Below are 21876 nucleotides of genomic sequence, written 5' to 3' on the forward strand. Positions count from 1 at the left end.
CACTTGCTAACTGTTGCTCTCTAACAAGCTAAATCTTACCAAGGTTTGCTGGGTTATAAGCTAATGCAGTTTTCTAAACCAAAGCTTTGGTATTCTCCAATTATGCTTTTGAAATAGAAATGTGGTAAAACGTTGCCCAGTAATACCATTTTGAAATATTAAAGTTATAACAATAAATAATAAAAAATTTCAGGTCTGAAAAAGCTAGCAGTAAACTTCAAGGTCAGTCCCCATAGACCTCTGTTTGACTAAATTTCAAAACATTAAAAAAAAAATAAAAATCACATACTAGGTGCAGGTTACTAAGACAGGCCAATTTCTATTCATGCTATGAATTTTTATATGCTGGTATTCAATGTCACCTCAAGTATAATAATCATATAGAGTGTACTCTAATACTAGACTGTTACTCTAAAGAGAGAATATTAGTGGGAAATGATATTTAAAATATTTAATAACCAGTATGAATAATTTATAAATCAAAATGTTAAAGTATATTTATTCCCTGATAATCTCTAAATAAGGGTATGATAAAAATACTTATCGAGTAATACAAGCTGTAGCACCAATCATTTGAAAGAAGTCATTTAATTTCTAAAGCATTTTTGAAAACTGCTGATATTTTTCATTTCATATGCCTATCACTAGCTATATGATTCAGCAAGGTTTGAGCCAACACTGGAATCACAACAAACTTTTCCAAGGAGTTTCCCATTAAATTGATACTAAGTAGGTGACATATCTCAATAAGCAAAGAGTTTCTCTTCACACTAATGATACTGTCCAGTAAATCCTCTCTCTGCTTCAGCTGAACAGTGATTCAAAATTTGTCTAGCCCTTATAATACCTTCTGAGAGTTTTAGACATTCAACATTTCTATTATGGACTACATCACAAACAGTTCATTCGTGTATCATTTAATTGGCTTAATTTTATTAATTTTGTTTTGCTTCAAATGGTATATAACATTATATAATAACTTCTGCTTTTAAAAGCTTATTTAATTTCAAATATTCAATCACTTTTAATGTTTGTTGAATCACTCAGTCCATATGAATAACAAAATTTCTTTATAAAGCTACAGAAAGTATTGCTATTTGTTGGAATATTGTGTATTGAAGCCAAATCACTCAAAATGCTCATTTTCTAAAGTTTATTCCCATTTCATAACTTCAGTTTAAATAAATACACAGGCTTGATATAATTTTCAAGCTGTTTTTGCAGTTCTAGCACTGGAGACTGTCCATCGAGGTGCCAAGTGTCTCCATATTTTCATTATTTCAATTCCCATCTCTTCAGATGTACTGCAATTCTCTTTGATGATTATTTCATGTGTGCTAGTAGATATATAGTCTATTGATAAAACATTTTAAGAGATTTGTTTGATCTATATCTTTTGACACCTCATCCAAGGATAACTGAATATGGTAACTTATACAATGCCATAATAAAATGTCTAGAAATTTTTCTGAAATTTTGGTTGAAACCCATTGTCTCCCTAGCATTACACAGATGCTGTCTACACAAAATTCAATGTTTTTAATGTAAATATTTCTCACTGAAACCATTTTTCTCAAATAGTAACACTGAAGTTCGATATAGTATTTCAGATGTTATTCCTCCTTAAAAAATGATCATCAACAATGTCTTGCAATTCTACTTTGTAAGTACAGACTATTAAAACTCTTACGTGAAATAGATGAAGTTTCATGAACAGTGATTAAATGTTATTGCCTTATTCTGTAAGTTTAGTAAAACGCTGTTTTCTTATTTCACCATAAGTTTGCACTGCAATGATATGCTGTACTGACGTATTTTTAGGCCCTCCTAAGTATTCCACAGTTGAAAATACTCCATTATCTTTAACTAAAAAGCAGGTAGTGTTAAAAATTCTGATGGTACATTCTAAATGCTTTTGTCAATACTGATAAAATTGTTGTTTTACATTTTAAATGCTTCTTCATGTGAAACTGACTCTGTATGTCTTATTAATAACAACACATTCTCCTTACTTGAGCCATGAACTTTAACAAAACATAACTCCTACATGATTAAATATGTAAATGTTTAGCACTTTCAAATTTTAATGATACAACTTTTGAGCACTATTCCCACCTGACAAATATGGCACTAGCAATAATAAGGCAGTCATATTTTTTCATGAAATAATCAAGCTGTTTTCCATTCCATAAATACAAATTATGTTTTATTTTGCATTCACTGTTGCACAGTATCAGAAGATGTTCCAAGCTGCAGTTCATTATTAATATCATTTCTTCTTTGTTCTCCTGCAGATTCAGAAGATTCATGTTTATGACGTTTAAAAGGAATGTTAAGAAATGTATTAAAAGTTTGTCATCTCTCCATTCTTGGTGTTCTATTTAATATTTTATTATAAATTATTAAACTTATAAATATCAAAACTCTGTACAGTATGACTAATTACATAAAAATTATGCACAAAAAAACCCCCAAAGTAATTACTAATTACAAAAGAGCATATTAACAGTAAAACCAAAGTAAAAACTAAACTATTTAGATGTAGTAACTGCTACATAATTCATAGATGATGGTAAACTGGTAACTCTTCTACAGTACAACAGTTCCTATTCTATTCTGTTTATCAACTGCTAAGAAAGCCTTTCAACATTTTAATAATCAGTATCACTATATTGGTTTATATTGGCTAAATATCAGCCCTGGATATTAGTCTTAGTTCCTTAATGTCAGCTTGAAATGCATTTTATGAAATACACAGTTAACATATTCTACTGTTTTTCTCAAATCTGTACATTTTATAAAGTAAATAGGCTGACTTTACGCCCAAATTTTGAAATAATACAAATTCCCTGAAATTAAAAATTCATGCAAACTCACATAATTCAAAAACTAACAGGGCAAGTGATGTGTACGTTGTACCTATTCTATTGCTAAATGGCCAGAGTCACTTGGTAAAAACAGAGAATGTTCATTATCTTTTTTCAGGATTTTTAATTCAAGATCTTTAGGAAACAAATCCTTCTGGAATGCTTGTTTGTAACACATACTAAGATGACATGTGGACACTCTTCAACTTCATTTGAAACTAGCCACAGTTAAAGCAAAACTTGGCAGTAAGGAATTAAGACTCTACTTTCCATCTTTCTTAGGACCATGAAACCTCACCTGTAACTCAGCATCAAGCTTTGTATCAACAAATACTCTATAATTGGTGCTAGCTGGGTTTACAAACAATTTTTTAAAATACCAATTCCCAAAGTACATGTGGAGTACACATTTAAGAAGCAAAAGGTACTTAACATTTTTTTTGATGGATACTATTTTTAGTCCACTCTTTTCCATTAAATTTTATTCAAACTGAATAAATGCTGAACAAATTTCAAGTGACAAAATTACACTGGGGCAGAGTACACAACTATCAACTTTTTCAACAACACAAATTTTGCCCAACAGAATATACATTGTGCTTAAAATAAAGACCTTACTAAGAGGGGCAAGAAGAATAAATCATAGGTCAAAATTAATTTCCTAAATCCAGAAAATTAATAACAGGAGGAGGTGACTGTATTCCACTAGAAGGGCCCTTCAGAGAGAAGGGAAGTCATGAATTTAAGAGTCACTGGTACTAACTTGCTCAAATTTGATCGACCAAAAAATGTCTGCAAAAACAATGGCTATGTAGGGAGAGAAAAAGAGGGAGGGAGGAAAAAGCTTTAATTTTATAATATGGCCTTGGTTGCATACGTCTTGGTACTAAGGTAATTCAAGCAGCCTTGAAGCTTTTAACTGTTGAGTTAACATACATGTAAAAGATATCCGTCAATATTAAGCAAAGCTCTAGGGAAACAGCAGGCAGATCCTATTTTTACAGGGTAAAGCTGGTAGGCAACACTGACCTCACAGTACACCAGTATATTCTGAAGTTGTGATGGGATACCAAGAAGTGATGGGCTACTAAAAAAAGTATGAGAAAACATTCTCCCTAACCTGTGAAGCTTCCACGATAAACCAAGAAAGAGTCTCCGAGTACAAATTCTCTATGAGGAAGAATAAATTCTGTAAAATTTTCCTACTGTATTTCCTCTCATCAAAATCTACAGATTGCTCTGTAGTTAAAATGATAGGAACTGAATGTGATATATTTAAAACAGATACTACCTTTACAGGAAGCCTTTCCTTAGCAATTTCCTTAGCATTTCTACTTAAGATATTTAAATTATATTTGCTCCACAGATTAAGATAAAAAATAAATGGTAAAACTTGATAAAAAAAACAAAACAACTCTTCACATACCTGGCAAATCTGATGACATGCTTGATATTGGCGTGTGGTGGAATGGTACTGAGTAGTCTGTTAATGAAGGCGGAATAGCAGCAGGGTCAACCGAAGTCACACTGGGCACCCTTACAGAAGATGGCTGATACATGAGAACCCTGTTTTAAATAGCATGGGAAATTACAAACAATCTGGCTGTTAGTTCACAGGAGAGAAGGGCTGTACCACTGGGTATTGTCAGTCGTAAGTTCACTAAGTTTCCAAACAACTATATGGCAGCTACTCACTACACAGTACTCCACTCACTCTCCTCTTTCATAACAGTCTTCACTTTAACATGAACATTTGTTGGCTCTCAACAGCAGCTGTGACATAAGAGCAAGGTGGCATTAAAACATAATGGACAGTGCTGGAGCAATACATAAAGCTTTGATCCACAAACAGGAATATACTCTACATAATGGTTTTATTAATGTACGTGTAACATGTATGTGAATATTAGTAATTTTATATATAAAGAAATTTAGAAATAAAATAGAAGACTCCTAAGATTTGATTAAAATCAGAGTACCTTTATGAGTGAAACTACTTACTATAGCTCAAGCATGATTTCTTCCATTCTAACGTGAATTGTATTAATTATTAGCAATCTTATCTGGGAATCACCCGAGCAAAGATAGCCAGTCCTAAAGCCAGCCAGCCTGATAACAACAGGCAGCAATCAGAAATTAGAATAAGACAACTACTCAGGATTTAAGACATAATTTCCAGAAATAAAAACACTGGCTACCATGATACCATCTACTCTTCTAAGAGGGCTTTACGACTTTGAAATTCGCTGTTCATGCTACGAAAAACACAAATTAAATACACTTAAGATACACTTTATTACTGGTATTTATACATGTACATATACACACTATATATATAATAATAATAACTTTATAATTTTAAGAAGCAGTATAGTTAAACATATTTTTGAAAAAGTTCAGGAAAAAAGAGAGATGATTTTACATTCTTCCTACTTAACCTTCATTTTATCTTAGTCCAGGGTAAACAATTAGAAGTTCTCAAGAAAACATCTTGAACATATACAAGAAACTAAGCAATGTTACGGACCCTCTGGCTGATGGTGGCCATCTTTTTGTCCAGCATCGTAGTGAGGCTGCAGTGGTAGCACCTGCTCTCCGAGCTCTGCGATGCCACACAAGGATGACAAGAAAAAGATAGATGCTGGAAAGTCAGCCAAGAAAGACAAAGACCAAAGGCAAAATGTGGGACAAGCTCAATAACCTAGTCTTGTTTGACAAAGCCACATAAGACAAACTCTGTAAGGAAGTTCCTGACTATAAGCTTAAAACCCCAGCTGTTGTCTCTGAGAGACTGAAGATTCACAGTTCCCTAGCCAGGGCAGCCCTTCAGGAGCTGCTTAGTAAAGGACCCATTAAACCGGTTTCAAAGCACACAGAGTTCAAATAATTTATACCAGAAACACCAAAGGTGGAGATGCCCCAGCTGCCAGTAAAGATGCATAAACAGGTCCCACCACTGTACATTTTGAAAAGTAAAACTTTAATAAACTCAAAAAAAAAAAAAAAAAAAAAAAAAGGATGGGGGACGGGGAGACAGGGACATTAGGTCATTAGGACATTAAGGTCAGCATTCCAAAGCGCTGCCAGTAAACTACCGTGAGCTTAATGAGAGAGGCACAGAGCTCTGTAGCTGGAAGGGACCACTCCAAAGATGAAGCACAACTGACAGAAACAGTACAACCATCAAAGGTAGACTGAGATGACAAGTAGGACCTCTAGACGTCCTTGCCCTTGGTTGAAACTTCCTGTTATTGCTCAGATTATTAAATACTAGTAATAAGAAATGATGACATATTTGCATGACATTCTTCATACTCTAAACAACTGACAAATCTATTTCATAACCTCAATTAAAAATCTCAAACCACTTAAATAATCACCACCTATTTAGACACTGGAGTCCCTCTAAAACCAGTTTGCATGAGGCTCTTGTCTAGCTGTTATTCTGTACTATCTGTCAAAAATACAGATGTTGTTGGAAAGGAGGAAAATGAAGTCATCTTGAGAGGACACACATGGCTGTGCTGGCAACTGCTAGTCTCAGAAAAGCAAATAAATAACATAGGTCAGAGTTCAGGAATCTTAAACTGATCCATTTGGCAGGCAAAGGAAATATAACATGCTTGAGACGGTAACATAAGCCTCGTATTTCAAAACACATTTTCCAGATGTAGATGAAGATGGACAAAAAGAACAACCTGCCTCGGTTAGAATCAGAAGGTTTCTTGGCCTCCAGTGTTACCTGTCAACCTAAAACCACACTGGTAGACTCCAGAGGGGGAAAGAGAAAACCTGAGATGAGCTCAAGTATGTATGTTATATTAAAGCACATCTTTTTCTGGAGGTGTGAAGACACTGGTCCTCTACAAGGATGAAAGTAGAACAGAAAATCACCAAAAGTGTTTTCAAATAACAAATGATCCTACCTGCCATACAGGAATGTGTATCAGAAATTGGGGGATGGGGTATGGGGATAAGAAGGAAAAAGACAGGGCTTCCCTGATGGCACAGTGGTTAAGAATCCGCCTGCCAATGCAGAGGACACGGGTTCGAGCCCTGGTCTGGGAAGATCCCACATGCCGCGGAGCAACTAAGCTCACGCACCACAACTACTGAGCCTGTGCTCTACAGCCTAGGAGCCACAACTACTGAAGCCTGCGTGCCTAGAGCCCGTGCTCCGCAACAAGAGAAGCCACCACAATGAGAAGCCCTTGCACCACAACGAAGAGTAGCACCCTGCTCACCGCAACTAGAGAAAGCCTGTGTGCAGCAACCAACACCCAACACAGCCATGAATGAATGAATGAATGAATGAATGAATGGAGACACTGATATATGCTAGTACTAAGGAGGGGGTTTAAATAGTGGCTCTGATTATTATGGTTGTTTCACAGTATTAATGTATCTTAATCATATATATATATTTTAAGATGCAAGCTTTTGAAGAAGACATATATATATGTGTATATATACATATATATGTATGTGTGTGCATATTATATATACACACATACATATACACACATACATATGATTTCATTTATTTTAAAAAGTTGCTACTTAAAGGTACATTTAATCTGTCACTTTTTCTCTGACACCGAAAGAAATGAAAAGAAAAATTTCAAGTCTACAAGAAAAAGACAATGGCTGCCTTGCTCTTGCTCCCTCTTCTCTTCCTTTGATATCTCACACTGGAGATTGTCTTTTGTCTTGATCCTGAACTGACCTTTCAACCCGGATCAGATTTACAGAAAGCAACAATAAAACTCATTTTCCTACCCTGGCCCCTTTATTTCCATCTGTAGAGGAGTAAGGTCAATGTCCCAATGCACATGTCACCACAGTAACTTTTCTTGTTTTTTTTTATTCTTTTTTTAACCACAGTAACTCTTAGCCACTGTATATCTTCTGTTCTCATAACATGAAACTTTGAGTGATTAAACAACTATTCCTTGTTCCTCCAATACAAAATGCTGTCACAACACATGAAAACATCACAATCCACTGACAGTACAAATTATTAAATCAACATCTAAAATCTCAGCAAACATCAAACTATTTAGTGTAGGTTAATTCCTATTACCTGAACTTTGTAACCATTAATACAAATTCAACTTTATATAGAATAGGTGAAATTCGTCGTTTGTTAGGATTATCAAATTACCTACTGGTAGAAAGATTTTTGTTTTAATCAGAATCTTCACAAAGACCACATTCAGAAAGGTAAATGATTCTAATGCCTATGCAAAAAAAAGATGTATTTATACATACGGAAAACAGGAACCATGGAGAAATGTAAATGGCTAGGTCTGGTGGAATTGTGGGTATGTGATGCTATAAAATAATAAGAACATTTTTTAAAACTTTTAATATTTGTTATTCCCTCCTCACAGGATTGGCAAATACACACACAGGCTTTATGTGTACAATATGTATGTGCACATATATAAATTTTTATAGCTGTATCCATAATATCACAGCACAAAGGTAAACTGCTGGCATACTGCTAGACAGCAAATATTAGTATCCTAGACTGTGTACTAGATCACTGAATTCATCATACTTGGCCCCAACTTACATGTCTGAAAATTCAATAACTTGAATTTTTATCCATAAACCTGATATTCACTGGGTGCTCCCACTTTATGATCACAAAAATATTTTAAAAGATTCAATTTTGCTAATCATTCTTAATCTATTTCTAATCTTTGTTTCCTGTCTTTAGAATACCTCCTCATTAATGACAAAGCAGTCATTCAATTTCCCAGGCATGGGGAAGGGACATAATATTTAAAATTATCTTTTAATTTAGAAAAACAGCAGAGGTTTTCTAAAAGTGTTAGATTAAGGTGCCAATTTCTTCTGACAGGCTATGCAGGGAAAGAGGCTAGAAGAATTACCATCAAAGTGTTAACAGAATGCTTTTTATTTCTTGACGCTTTGAGAAACTGTTTGTAAGAATAATTTTTTCAAAAACAATACCTCTTAAAAAATAACTGCTCACCTGAATTTTAGACTGTAAAGTAAAGTAAGTTTTCCTGTTTTTCCTCTATTTCCCATTTGCTTACTATCATTGACCAAGAAGTCCTATGATAAACTTATACCTCAGAGAAAATTTCTAGATGCTGACACAAAAGAGAGGATATGAACAGAATGACCAGGGACAAAAACCAGGAGATAAAAAAGTAAGAGTTGGAAGGGATTACAGAGATGATATAACCATAGCATGAGTCTCCACTGTGACACTTGGACAGGTGGCATCCTCTCTTCCTTAACACAGGAAATGTGATTTTAGCACAAAACATCAACTTTCTTAGTGCTCAGAAAACTCCAACGGGAAGTTTTTCCATGTATCTTTCCTCCACTGGACTTAGATCTGCCAAATGTTGTAACAAAGAATAAACTTAACCCAGTTCATCAATGACTCCCGTTCAAGAACTACAAGATAACTATAACATATTCTTTTCTCCTGGCTTAACAACTTCAATCCTTAGACCCATTCATCCATCGGGCTATGTTTCCACTATTCACCATCCTGTTTCCCTCCTCTGGCTGCTCTCATTAATACCCTTCTTGATGACAGCCCTGACTAAAATGGTCTAAGTGAAAGTTTTCTAGCCTAAAATGGAATAAAACTGGCATGCGTATGTATCCTGAACACTGCTTCGTTTATTAATGCAGTCTAAGAACAAATCAGCTCAAGTGGTGAACCCTTCAAACCATTAAGTGAATTCTGACATTTCAAAGAGTTTCTATCACGAATGGCCATTAATTTATGGAATACCACCATCTATTAAAATGACTATATACAGTCATCCCTTGGTATCTACAGGGGATTGGTTCCAAGGACTCTCCCACCCCCCACAAATACCAAAACTCATGGATGCTCAAATCCCTTATATAAAATGGTGTAGTACTTGCATATCCTCCCATATACTTTAAATCATCTCTAGATTACCTTATAATACCAAATACAATGTAAATGCTATGTAAATAGTTGCTGGCAGCAAAGAGCAAATTTTGCTTTTTGGAACTTAAAAAAAATTTTTCCCCAAGTAATTGTGATGATCCATGGTTGCCTGAATCCATGGATACAGAGGGCTGACTTGTTGTCCTATGACAAGATCCATTTTATCAATGTATTCTTAGATAAACCCTACTTGGTGGTAATGGATGCCATTTTAATATATTATTAAATAATTTACTAAGACTGAATTCAGAATTTTCACTGAACTTCCTAATGCGAGCCTGTTTCATAATGGTTCTTCTCTTTTGGCTGTTAATGTGTAAGTCTACTTTGGGTATTAAGAGTTATGTCAACTTTGTGGAATGAGCTGGGAAGCTGCAATTTACAGACATTTTAAACCAAAATTTTCATGTGTTGCTGGTTTAGTCAAAAATTTCTACCTTATACTCACAATGTTAGTTTTTATTTTCTTTTTAACCTCGATGAGGAGACTTACATCTATCTCTACGGTAGCTGACCGCAGGTGTGAACTGTCCTGATTCCTCTGCATGTTGAAGTCATTTCAGATTGTCACCCAATGTACGTGCCACTCCTCCACTTCTGAGTCCTCATCAAGTATTGGTAAAAATATATACTAAAGGACACATAGAGGGTAGACCCTTATGGCGAGCCACCAGAGACACCCTGTATGATCACAGTAACTCATGAGTCCATATCACTACGCACAACCCTTCAACCTGGCAGGAACCCATCTAACTATAATACTGTGCAACCTATGTTTTTCCAGCATATTCTAAAGGGTTTCATTAGAGAGTAAAATCTGGAAATACCACATCTAAGTATTCATTCCCATGATTCTCCACTTCAGTAAACATTTCAAAATTACATTTTCATTTTTTATTATTTAAATTCTAGAAGAGCCAAGCAAATTGTCTGAAAGGAACAATAAATGATCAGCATCCCCCCCCAAAATATCCCACTTGAAATACTTATTTCATTTTCTGTTCCACTAAAAAAACAAACAAATAGGGCTTTCCCTGGTGGCGCAGTGGTTGAAAGCCCGCCTGCCGATGCAGGGGACACGGGTTCATGCCCCGGACCAGGAAGATCCCACATGCCGCGGAGCGGCTGGGCCCGTGAGCCATGGCCGCTGAGCCTGTGCGTCCGGAGCCTGTGCTCCGCAACGGGAGAGGCCACAACAAAAACAAATAAACAAAAACACCCTTAGTGTGATGTGTAAATCGCATCTGGAAATATAAGCATTTTAACAGTGAAGAAGGCAGCACAAAAAGTTTAATTCTCCTGGTTTCAAAAGTAACTATAAAAAAAGAATGTTTCAAAAGTGCACCGGGAATATAACTCCACTTGTATAAAATGTCTAGAAAAGGCAAATTTATAGAGCTAAAAAGAAGATCAATGGTTGCCTAGATTCGGGGTGTGCATCAGATTTAACTGCAAATGAACATGAGAGACGTTTACTGGCTGTTGAGAATATTCTACAACTGAATTGTGATGATGACTATACAACTCTATGAATTTACTAAAATCACTGAACTGTGCAATTGAATACTTAAGATGGGAGAATTTTATGGTATATAAATTATACCCCAATAAAGCCATTAGAGAAAAGAAGTGCTATGAGAGGCCAAAAGATAAGGCTGGCATACCCAAGTTTGAAACAATATGCTCATGGATGTCAAGAGAACCCGCTGCTACTTTCCTGCAGGTTCCAAAATCTCTAAGAAGCACCTATTGCTAAATACTCAAACCTGTCACTCACTATATGTCAGCAACAGCTTCTGCCAGATGACTCATAAATAAATGCTAGACTGCATTTACTAGCCCATATTTTGCCCTGGAGAGGGTGAGAAGGGAAGGCAATCAATTTTTTACTGAGACAATGACCATGTGGCTGACACTGAGGCTGAGCTCTTTCATTATCTTATTGAAACCTGAATTTAATCTTATGAGGTAGGCATTATTTAACCCCATTTTACAGAACAGGAAAAGGAGGCTCAAACAAGTTAAATATTTCATCCAAGATCACAGAATGAGTAAGCAATGGTGCCAAAATTGGAATCCACACTTGTCAGATTCCCAATTCCACACACTCAGCTTCCTCATGTTGGTCTGTGATTCCAAATTTACTCCTTCCAAATAGATTCAAGAAAATAACAAAAAGCATCAAATTTGAAATAAATATTTAGACATGAGAAGATTTCAACTCTCACTTCCCAAAGATGGGAATATATTCTTCATCAAAATTTGCTTTCCTATAAACAACATGCTCACTTGAAAATATTTCAACTGAACAAAAGGCAAATTAAAATAGCCCTATTTGGTTATGCAACTCTCAAAGAGACATTTACAAACTTATCCCAAGAACAGTTAGTTCCAAGTGTAATAAACAATAGTGAACTATAAATTAACAAACCCTTTGGTTGGGCTGCTTTGTGTTTCTGACATAAAGATGCATTTCCTTTTGGCAGGAGGGTCTTCCTCTTCATCAGAAGAGCTTTCTATTGTTAGGTCAATGACATCCACTTTCTTCTTGCTTGTCTCATTGGCTACAGTCACTGAACAAGGCTTACTGAGGACACCTGCAGCTGCAAGTAGGGAACAGAGGGGAAAAAAAAGTGAAAGGTGTAACACGAGCTCTAACCATAAGAGTTTTAACTGTGCAGCACATCCTGGAGAATACACAGCCAACAAAGCCCATACCCTGTCCCACGGACAGAGACCAATTCTCTAACTCCAGTCATCTGTTTACAAAATGACTGCTTACCTAGGGAGACAGGGTGAGCGCTATGCCTTGTGAGAAAATCGAAAGCCTCTTTCAGATGGCACACTCCGCATTATCTCCCCAGTACTGCCGACAGATTTGCACAGATCCTGCTCCTCACGCTGTCTCCCTAGGTGAGGACTCACGTTATAGACAGACATCCGGAGTTAAGGGGCTGGTCTCTGGCCATGGACAAGAGTATGTAGCTTTACTGGCTGTGTATTCTCACAGACATGTGGTAGGGTTATGTCAGAATCATACTTCCAATCTAGCAAAGCAGTGGTGCTCATATCAAAGAATATATAAGCTCTACACCATAAGCAAGAACTTGATAAAATTTTCACCTTGATAAGTGGAAATAACCCCAAACATCTCACTTAAGTTACTCAGACATTTTAAGTTTTTCTTACCAGCTATCTACTTAGGTTCTCCTTTCTGCCCACTACAATAGTCTCACATGATATGTTAACTCACCATTTCAAAGAGTGGTGAGTTGACTCACCATTCTACTACAATCTATTTAGTAGAAAATACATGCTACTTGATAATGGAAAAGCAGCAGCAACTAATTAACTAAATCACTACTTTTCTCAAGGATGAGGAAAACCCTGATCATTCCACCCATAGGTTCAGTAACAATCACAGGAGAATGATTAATATTGACATAAATCCTTTACTTTTTCCTCTCTTCTTACTCTGAACGCCTATTATTCATTACATTATTAGAACGTTAAATATAGCCAGCACAAAACTCAAATGCAGTGAGTGGACTATGTCAGATAAAAAGAAACTAAGTTCACCTATCGGTTTCAATTTCTCAAACAGCCTTTATTTTCCCCACTCGGTGTAGACAGCACAGAGAGTTGAAGGTTGAGTATAATTCCTAGGTAACCAAGGCAATAGTCAAATTTCTTCCCACAAGGCAATGGAAACAATTAGTTCACTTCTTTACCAACTAACCTATGACCATCTTCCCCCACCCTCCATTAATGGATGATACAGCCTCTCTAACCACACCTCCACCTGGGGTTCCTCCAACACGTGTTCTAAAAATAATTCTGAGGGACCTCTCTGGCAGTCCAGTGGTTAAGACTCCGTGCTCCCAATGCAGGGGACATGGGTTTGATCCCTGGTCAGGGAACTAAGATACCGCATGCTGCACAGTGCGGCAAAACAAATAAATAAATAAAAATTTTAAAAAAATTTTAAAAATGAAAAGTTCCGAATAAGGGTCCATAGAAATGTCATTTATAATTTTTCATGTTGTAACAAGCACCATATATTAAAATGATTTTGAAGAACACAAGTAACAAATGTTGGAGAGGATGTGGAAAAAAGGGAACTCTTGTGCACTGTTGGTAGGAATGTAAATTGGTGCAGCCACAATGGAAAACAGTATGGCAGTTTCTTAAAACATTAAAAATATAACTACCATATATGACCCAGCAATTCTACTCCTGGGTATATATCCAAAGAAAAGCAAAAACACTAATTCGAAAAGATACATGCACCCCCAATGTTCAAAGCAGCATTATTTACAACTGCCAAGATATGGAAGTAACCTAAGTGTCAACAGGTGAATGGATAAAGACAATGTGGTATATATATGTATTAATATATACAATGGAATGGAATATTACTCAGCCATAAAAAAGAACAAAATTTTGCCATCTGCAGCAACATGAATGGACTTGGAGAGCATTATGCTAAGTGAAATAAGTCAGACAGAGAAAGACAAATACTATATGATATGACTTATATGTGGAATCTTAAAAATATAACAAACTAATGAATATAACAAAAAAGAAGCAGACTCACAGATACAGAGAACAAACTAGTGGTGACAAGTGGGGAGAGGGAAGAGGGGAGGGGCATTATTACAGGGGTAGGAAAGCAGGAGGTACAAACTATTAGCTACAGGATAAGCTACAGGATGTGTTGTACAACATGGGGAATATAGCCAATATTTTACAATAACTATAAATGGAATATAACCTTTAAAAATTGTGAGTCACTACATTGTACACCTATAACTTCTATAATATTGTAGAGCAACTATACTTCAATAAAAAATAATAAAATGATTTAGGTGATTGTTTTATTTACTTTATATATGAAAAATATACTATGAAAAAACTGATTATAATGTGGTATAAACTTTAGCACACTTCTTAAGAATAAAAATCATTTGGGAGAAACTACATATGTAATAGATGATCAAAAGATAAAGTGAGCAAACTGAGCTCCAAATGGTAGCTCTAATGGCCAAAGTTAACGCTATCGATAACATCACACAAGTCTCATCGCTTTGCTCTCTGCTGCCATTCTGCACATACTTTCTATTTTTGTACATGGTTGGCTGGATACTTTCATAGCTTCTTTCTTCGGTCTCATTGGGCACCAAGAACCATCTTCTTGGAATTTGATCTCATCCACATCAGAACAGTCATTGAGAATTTCCATAAAAAGCCTATAAACCAAGTAAGAAGTACAGAAATATAATCAAATGGCTCTGTTCAAAGGTGAAATAAAGTAACACATTTTACCTTGGAGACAAAAGTAATGCTTTTTGTTTGTTTTGGCCCTATGCTTTAGCTGTTTAACAGGCAACAAAAGAGTTAAGTGACTTACTGAATATCACCTTAAAAATCAGTGATTAAACAGAAATAGACACCTGGAGCCTTCTTGCTGGGATTGGCAGTAAAGAAACCACCCTCAGGGACTTCCTTGGTGGTCCAGTGGTGGTAAGTCCGCCTTCCGGTGCGGGGGACGCGGGTTCCATCCCTGGTTGGGGAGCTAAGATCCCACATGCTGCGGGGCAACTAGGCCTGTGCACCACAACTACTGAGATTGCACACCTCAACAAGAGAGCCCACGTGTCGCCAACTACAGAGTCCATGTACCCTGGAGCCCTCACACCACAACTAGAGAGAGAAAACGTGCACTCCACAACTAGTGAGAAGCCCGTGCGCCCCCCCCAAAAAAAAAAAAAGATCCCACATGCCACAACGAAGACCCAATGCAGCCAAAAAAAAAAAAAAAAAAAAGAAAAAAATCCTCAACATAACACATAAACCAAACATAAAGATTCTTGTATGAAAAATCATTTATAAGCTTACTATCAAGAAAAAAGGATTACAGGGGTGGGAAAAGGAAGTAGAAATAGGGACACAGAAGAAGTCTCAATAAATTTAAAATAACTCAGCATACAAATTATGTTCTATGATCAAAATGAAATTAAATTTGAAATGTCTTCAGAAAAATACCTGAAAATTAAACAAAACAACCCATGAGACAAAGATAACATTAAAATAATCAGAAATTATTTTGAACTGAATGGAAATGAAAATATAATACAATCTGTGGAAGGTAGTTAAAGCAGTACAATCTTCCTATATTACAAAAGGACACAAATCAATAACCTCAGCTTCTACCTAAATGAAACTAGAAAAAGGAGAGCAAATTAAAGTGAAAGTAACCAGAAAAGGAAAATAACAAAGAACAGAAACAAATGAAATAGGGAAAAATAAAATAAAATAGAGAAAAATCAATGAAACCAAAAGCAGGTACTTTAAGATCAATAAAATTGACAAACTTCTAGTCAGACTTAGGCTCACTCAGAAAGAAACAGATAACCCAATGAGCGCTGTGTCTATTAAAGACATTTGTAGGGCTTCCCTGGTGGCGCAGTGGTTGAGAATCTGCCTGCCAATGCAGGGGACACGGGTTCGAGCCCTGGTCTGGGAAGATCCCCCATGCCGCGGAGCAACTAGGCCCGTGAGCCACAACTACTGAGCCTGCGCGTCTGGAGCCTATGCTCCGCAACAAGAGAGGCCGCAATAGTGAGAGGCCCACGCACCGCAATGAAGAGTGGCCCCCGCTTGCCGCAACTGGAGAGAGCCCCCGCACAGAAACAAAGACCCAACACAGCCAAAAATAAATATAAATAAATAAATAAATTTGGAAAAAAAAAAAAAAAAGACATTTGTAAAAACTTTACCACAAAGAAAATTCTAGGCCCAAACGTCTTCAGTAGGAAATGCTACCAAATATTTGAGGATTCATGATACCACCACTTCCCGCTCCCTATATAAGGCCAGCATTACTCTGATACTAAAAACAGACAAAGACAAAACAAGAAAACAACAGACCACTATCTCTCATGAACTTTACAAAACAAACACAACAATAAATATAAAAGATAACAAATCATGACCAAGTGGGGTTTATCTCCAGAATGAAAGGTTGTTTAATATTTGAAAGTCAATCAATGCAAATCATCATGTCAACAGACTAGTCAGTTCAAGACAGCAGGACAAAGATATAAAAGGCATCCAGATTAAAAAGGACGAAGTAAGACTGTCTTTATTCCTAAAATATTACTGCCTATACAGAATATCCTTTGTTCTATAACAATGCTATTCGAACTAGAAAATGCACTTAGTAAGGTTTCAAGATAGAACATATAAAAATCAACTATATTTCTATATAATACAACTAAAAATATAAAAAACAATATCACATGAGAAATGGGATACATCTGACATAAAGCATACAAGACCTCTATACTGAAAACTACCAAACATACTGAGACCTAATTAACTAAATAGATATATATCATGTTCATGGATCAGAAGACTAAATATTGTGAACTCACCCTTAACTTATCTATAGATTCAACATTATACAAATCAAAAACCCAGATTTGTTTTCTAATTGACAAGCTGATTCTAAAATATGCAATGAAATGCAAAAGATCTATAATTGTCCAAATAATTTTGAAAAAGAATGAAGTTAGAAGTCCCACGTTACCCTGATTTCCAGACAGTGCAGTACTGACATAAATATAGACAAATCAATGGAACAGAATAAAGTTCAGAGATAAATCCACATATACATGGCCAACTGATTTTTGAAAAGAAGGTGCAAAGGCAATTCAATGAGGAAAATACAATCTTTTCACCAATGTGGCAGAACAACTGCATGACCATATGCCAAAAACAAAAAATGAAGCTAAAACCTTGCTTCTTATTTCACACCATATACAAAAATTAACTTGAAGTAGATAACAGATCTAAGTATAAAATTAAACTATAGAACTTCTAAAGAGAGCAAGGAGAAAATTTTTGTGACCTTAGGTTAGGAAAAAATGTCTTAATATGATATCAAAAGCACAGTACATAAAAGAAAGCCTTGATAATCTGGCCTTAATCCAAGAACTTTTTCTCTTTGAAAGACACTATTAAGAGACTGAAAAGAGGAAATGGCAGAAAACATTAGCGAACTACAGATCTGATAACAGACTTACATCCATAATATATAAAGAACTATCAAAACTCAGTAATATGAAAAACAAACAACCCAACTGAAAAACGGGCAAAAGTTTAAGCAGTCACTTCACCAAAGATGACACACAGATGGCAAATAAACGTACAAGAAGATGTTCAATACAGTCATAAGGGAAATGCAAATTAAATCCACAATGGGGTACCACCATATACCACTAGAATGTCTAAAATTAAAAAAAACTAACCATACCAAATGTTGATGAGAATGTGGAGCAACTGGAACTCTCATATACTGCTAGTGGGAATATAAAAGAGTACAACCACTTTGGAAATCAGTTTGGTAATTTATTAAAAAATTAAGCATACACCTACTATGTGACCAGGGATTCCACTCATAAGTACTTACCCCAGATAAATTAAAACATCAGTCCACACAAAGACTTGGACATGAATGTTCTAAGCAGCTTTATTTGCAAGAACCCAAAACCAGAAGGAACGCATAAACAAGTGAATTGATAAACTGTGGGATATCTCTACAATGGAATGCATTCAGGAATAAAAACGAACAAACTATTGGTACATGCAGCAACGTGGACAAATCTCAAAGCAAGCATACTGAATAAAAATAAGTTAGACAAAGGAAGCAGACACTTTATGATTCTATTCATACAAAATTCTAGAAAATCCAAAACAATCTGTAGAAACAGAAAGCATATCAGTGTTTGACTGAGGATACAGTGAAAGGAAGAGATTAGAAAGATACATGAGAAAACTTTAGGTAGGACAGATATATTATCTTATTGTAATGATATCACAGGTGTGTACTGGGTCAAAATGTACCAAATTGTACACATTAAATATGGGCATTTCTTATACCTCGATAAAACTGATAAAAACAAATAAGGAAAAATGCTACCTTCATTAGAATATGTAATACTTTAAATATGTATTTTCCCTAATTATAAGAAAAACATAATTCCAATCAAAATCCAAACAGGATTTCTTTGTGTAATTTAAGGATGCTTTTATTCAAGTGAATATGGCAAACTGTATTAACAGTCAAGAAAATTCTGAAACATATGGCCTAAGAGATATTAATGAATAACAGAAATCCAATAATTAAAATAGTTTTGTACTTACCAATACTTTGATCAATGGCACAAATACCAGTTCAGAAATGACACTGAGTACAAAAAATGTTTTAAATGATGGAGGCAGTGTCTTAAGCCCACGGGAGAGATTATTCATTAAGTGTTGGTGAGATTACTGACCAACTTTCAGGTGGAAGGGTGGAGTAATGGGATCACCTATTCGCTACCCTAAAGTTTCTCCCCATCCCCAATTTTTTCACATAGTTCCATCCTTTACCTTCATAGCACTTAACACAATATGCAGTTCTTTACTGTCTCCCACTCTGGAAGTGCTCTGTTTACCATTTTAGATCTAGTATCTGACACACAGCCAGTATTTAATAAGTATTATATTGAATAAGTTCATGAAGGAATGCATGATGGAATAAAGAACTGCATGAATGGAGGGGAAAAAAAAATGAAATCTTAAAAGTACCTGACAAAAAAACAAGTGAATGCTCATATAAAATCTCTGGGACTTTCTAAAACACATTAAAGACAGAAAACCAAAATGAAGAGACAGACTTGATGGAATAAAAATTTTAAGTTTCTGAATGAGAAAAATGTCACAATACAATCAGAAGGCAAACTGGGAAAATATATTTAGCACATGTAAACAGAGAAATTAATATCCCCAGTATATAATGAGCACTTATAAGTCAGTAAGAAAAAGATGAACCACACAGGAAAAAAAACATTAAGAGGCAATTCATAAAAAGTATTACAACAACCAATATATGGATGAAGATAATAATTGATAATTATTGATAACTGATAATTCTTACAATACAATAAACAAAAATCAAAACAATAAGATATCTTTTCAACTAGGAAACTAGTCAAGGCATTTTAAAAATAAGATTTAATATTATAAGCTTGGTAAGAAGACTGAGAAGTGGGCTTCCAATACACTACTGGCAGGAGAGTGAAATGACAACTAGGAGAGTAAAACCGTTTACTCCACCTGGGAGGCATCTTAGTAATAAACAGTAAAAGTCTTAAAATTATATATTCTCTTTTATTCAGCATTTCAATTTCTAAGAGCTTAAGGAAAAACCCATAGACATAAACGAGCAAACAAAAACTTCAAAAATGTTCATATCACAACGTAAAATAGAAAGAGTGGCAACCATGCAGGCAATAATATTGGGTTGGCTAAAAAGTTTGTTTGGGTTTTTCTGTAAGATCTTATGGAACTTTTTGGCCAACCCAATAGGAAAAACAAACAAACAAACAACAAAAAAAAAACGCTTAAATGATTAGTAGTGTACCCACAATGGAACATCAAGTATCTAGGAAACACACCCTAAAATATTAATGGGCAAAGGGACATGACATATGCAACTTAGTTCTCAAATGGTTCAAAAGGTTTCTGAAAATAGTAATAAACATCATCGCTTTCTCTCTATATACACACATGCACACACCAAAAATACCTACACATTAAGAGGGAATGTGACAAAACAAATATGGCAGAATGTTAACAACTAACACATTATGCTACTGTGCAACTTCTTGCTAAGTTTGAAATTATTTCAAAGTAAGTTAAAAAGTAAAAGTTTACAGAGGAAAAAAGTCCCATCACTCTTCATTGTCTCATTCCTCTCTACAGTAATACTCTTTTCAAACTGAAAAAAATGCCAAAGTATCTTTAAAGATCTAGGATATTTTTCACTCTATAGAGTGAAAATCATGATGTATATACACAACATTATGCAAAGAGTGATTTCAATCTTTTTAATACATCAATAACAAAATCATCACCATAGGGTGGTATGTTGATTTTATTTTAATCTTTTCATTAACTGTATTTCCTAAATGTTAATAGGGGTGCATGGATGATATATGCAATTTTTTTAAACAGTGTTACAGGAAAAAAAGGGTACCTCATTTACTAATAATTAGTTTATATCATTTTCCTTAATTCTGACATACGCAATATGACATGAGAGATAACGCTTAAGAGTTTGGGCTCCAGAGTCAGAAAAACCTGGAAGTGAATTCTAGTTTTAAACTTACCAGCTGCATAACACAACTCTATCTACCCTACCACTTGCTCTGTGGTTTTACACAGACCTGGTTGCTCTTCAAGAAGTTCTAGGTAAGCAAAATGACATCACTAAGTGGATTTTACCCTTTCCTATGGACAATGAAATATGATCATGAAAAGCAAAAAGGAAAGGAAACTACTCACTCTCTTGTCCCCAACACAAATAATATTATAAAGATAAAAGGGCCACTAACTACAGTTTAGAAATAAGATTAAGTATAATTAAGTATTATGTTGGGATATACTTACCCGTCTAAAATTAGACTTTCATAGGCAGCTTTTTTGTCACACACAGGACAAATCCAGGTGGGCTTCTTCTCATTCATTTGCAGATAAAGGGCAGCATCAAAGCACTGTAGATGTGTACAAGTCACTGCACGGCATGGGATTGTCAGTCTCATTTTTCCTAACTATAGGACAGGGAAGACAACATGGGAAATCATTTCAGAAAAGAGAACAAAGCCTCAAAAGTCATAAAAATGTGAAGAAGTCATACGAGACTAACAAAATGAAAAAGAAACTAAAACCAGAATTTATTTCCATCAAGATTGCTATATATTTTATTTGTATTCACTGAAGGACCTATAATTTTTAAAAGACCATCTCACTTTTTGAAAGTAGGTAAAATTTGTAAATTCACAGGTAGGAAAAGATATACAGACAATGAAAACATGTCTCTTTCTTATCTCTTCCCCTATTTAGAGAGAACCACTGTTATCCACCTCTTGCATGTCCTTTCACAGATGTTCTATGCATAATCAAATGTGTATTTTAAAAAACATTTTCCCAGAT

At 35.3% G+C, this 21876-nt stretch overlaps 1 protein-coding gene and 1 pseudogene across 17 annotated transcripts in view; one reads left to right on the top strand and one right to left on the bottom strand.

The window, feature by feature from the left end:
* The window catches only part of PIAS2 (protein inhibitor of activated STAT 2), a 102260-nt gene that overhangs the window by 20383 nt on the left and 60001 nt on the right, over nt 1-21876 (bottom strand). For 7 of the 17 annotated variants that reach the window (XR_008615995.1, XM_055080648.1, XM_024132187.3 and 4 more), the window contains 4 exons: nt 21334-21494; nt 14953-15086; nt 12269-12440; nt 4294-4433 (listed from right to left, as the gene is read on the bottom strand). Coding sequence is in view for 12 of the 17 variants with exons in the window: in XM_055080648.1 (XP_054936623.1) it covers nt 4294-4433; nt 12269-12440; nt 14953-15086; nt 21334-21494 (607 nt within the window). In the remaining 5 variants the exon portion in view is untranslated. Of the gene's footprint in view, nt 1-2115; nt 2289-4293; nt 4641-10116; nt 10469-12268; nt 12441-14952; nt 15087-21333; nt 21495-21876 lie in introns of those variants that run through there. The other 10 variants (XM_055080649.1, XM_007108623.4, XM_028480557.2 and 7 more) reach the window with 5 other exon arrangements.
* LOC129391593 (40S ribosomal protein S25-like) lies at nt 4639-5824 on the top strand (annotated as a pseudogene).

This window comes from Physeter macrocephalus, chromosome 19, assembly GCF_002837175.3.
Source record: "Physeter macrocephalus isolate SW-GA chromosome 19, ASM283717v5, whole genome shotgun sequence".
Lineage (NCBI taxonomy): Eukaryota > Metazoa > Chordata > Mammalia > Artiodactyla > Physeteridae > Physeter > Physeter macrocephalus.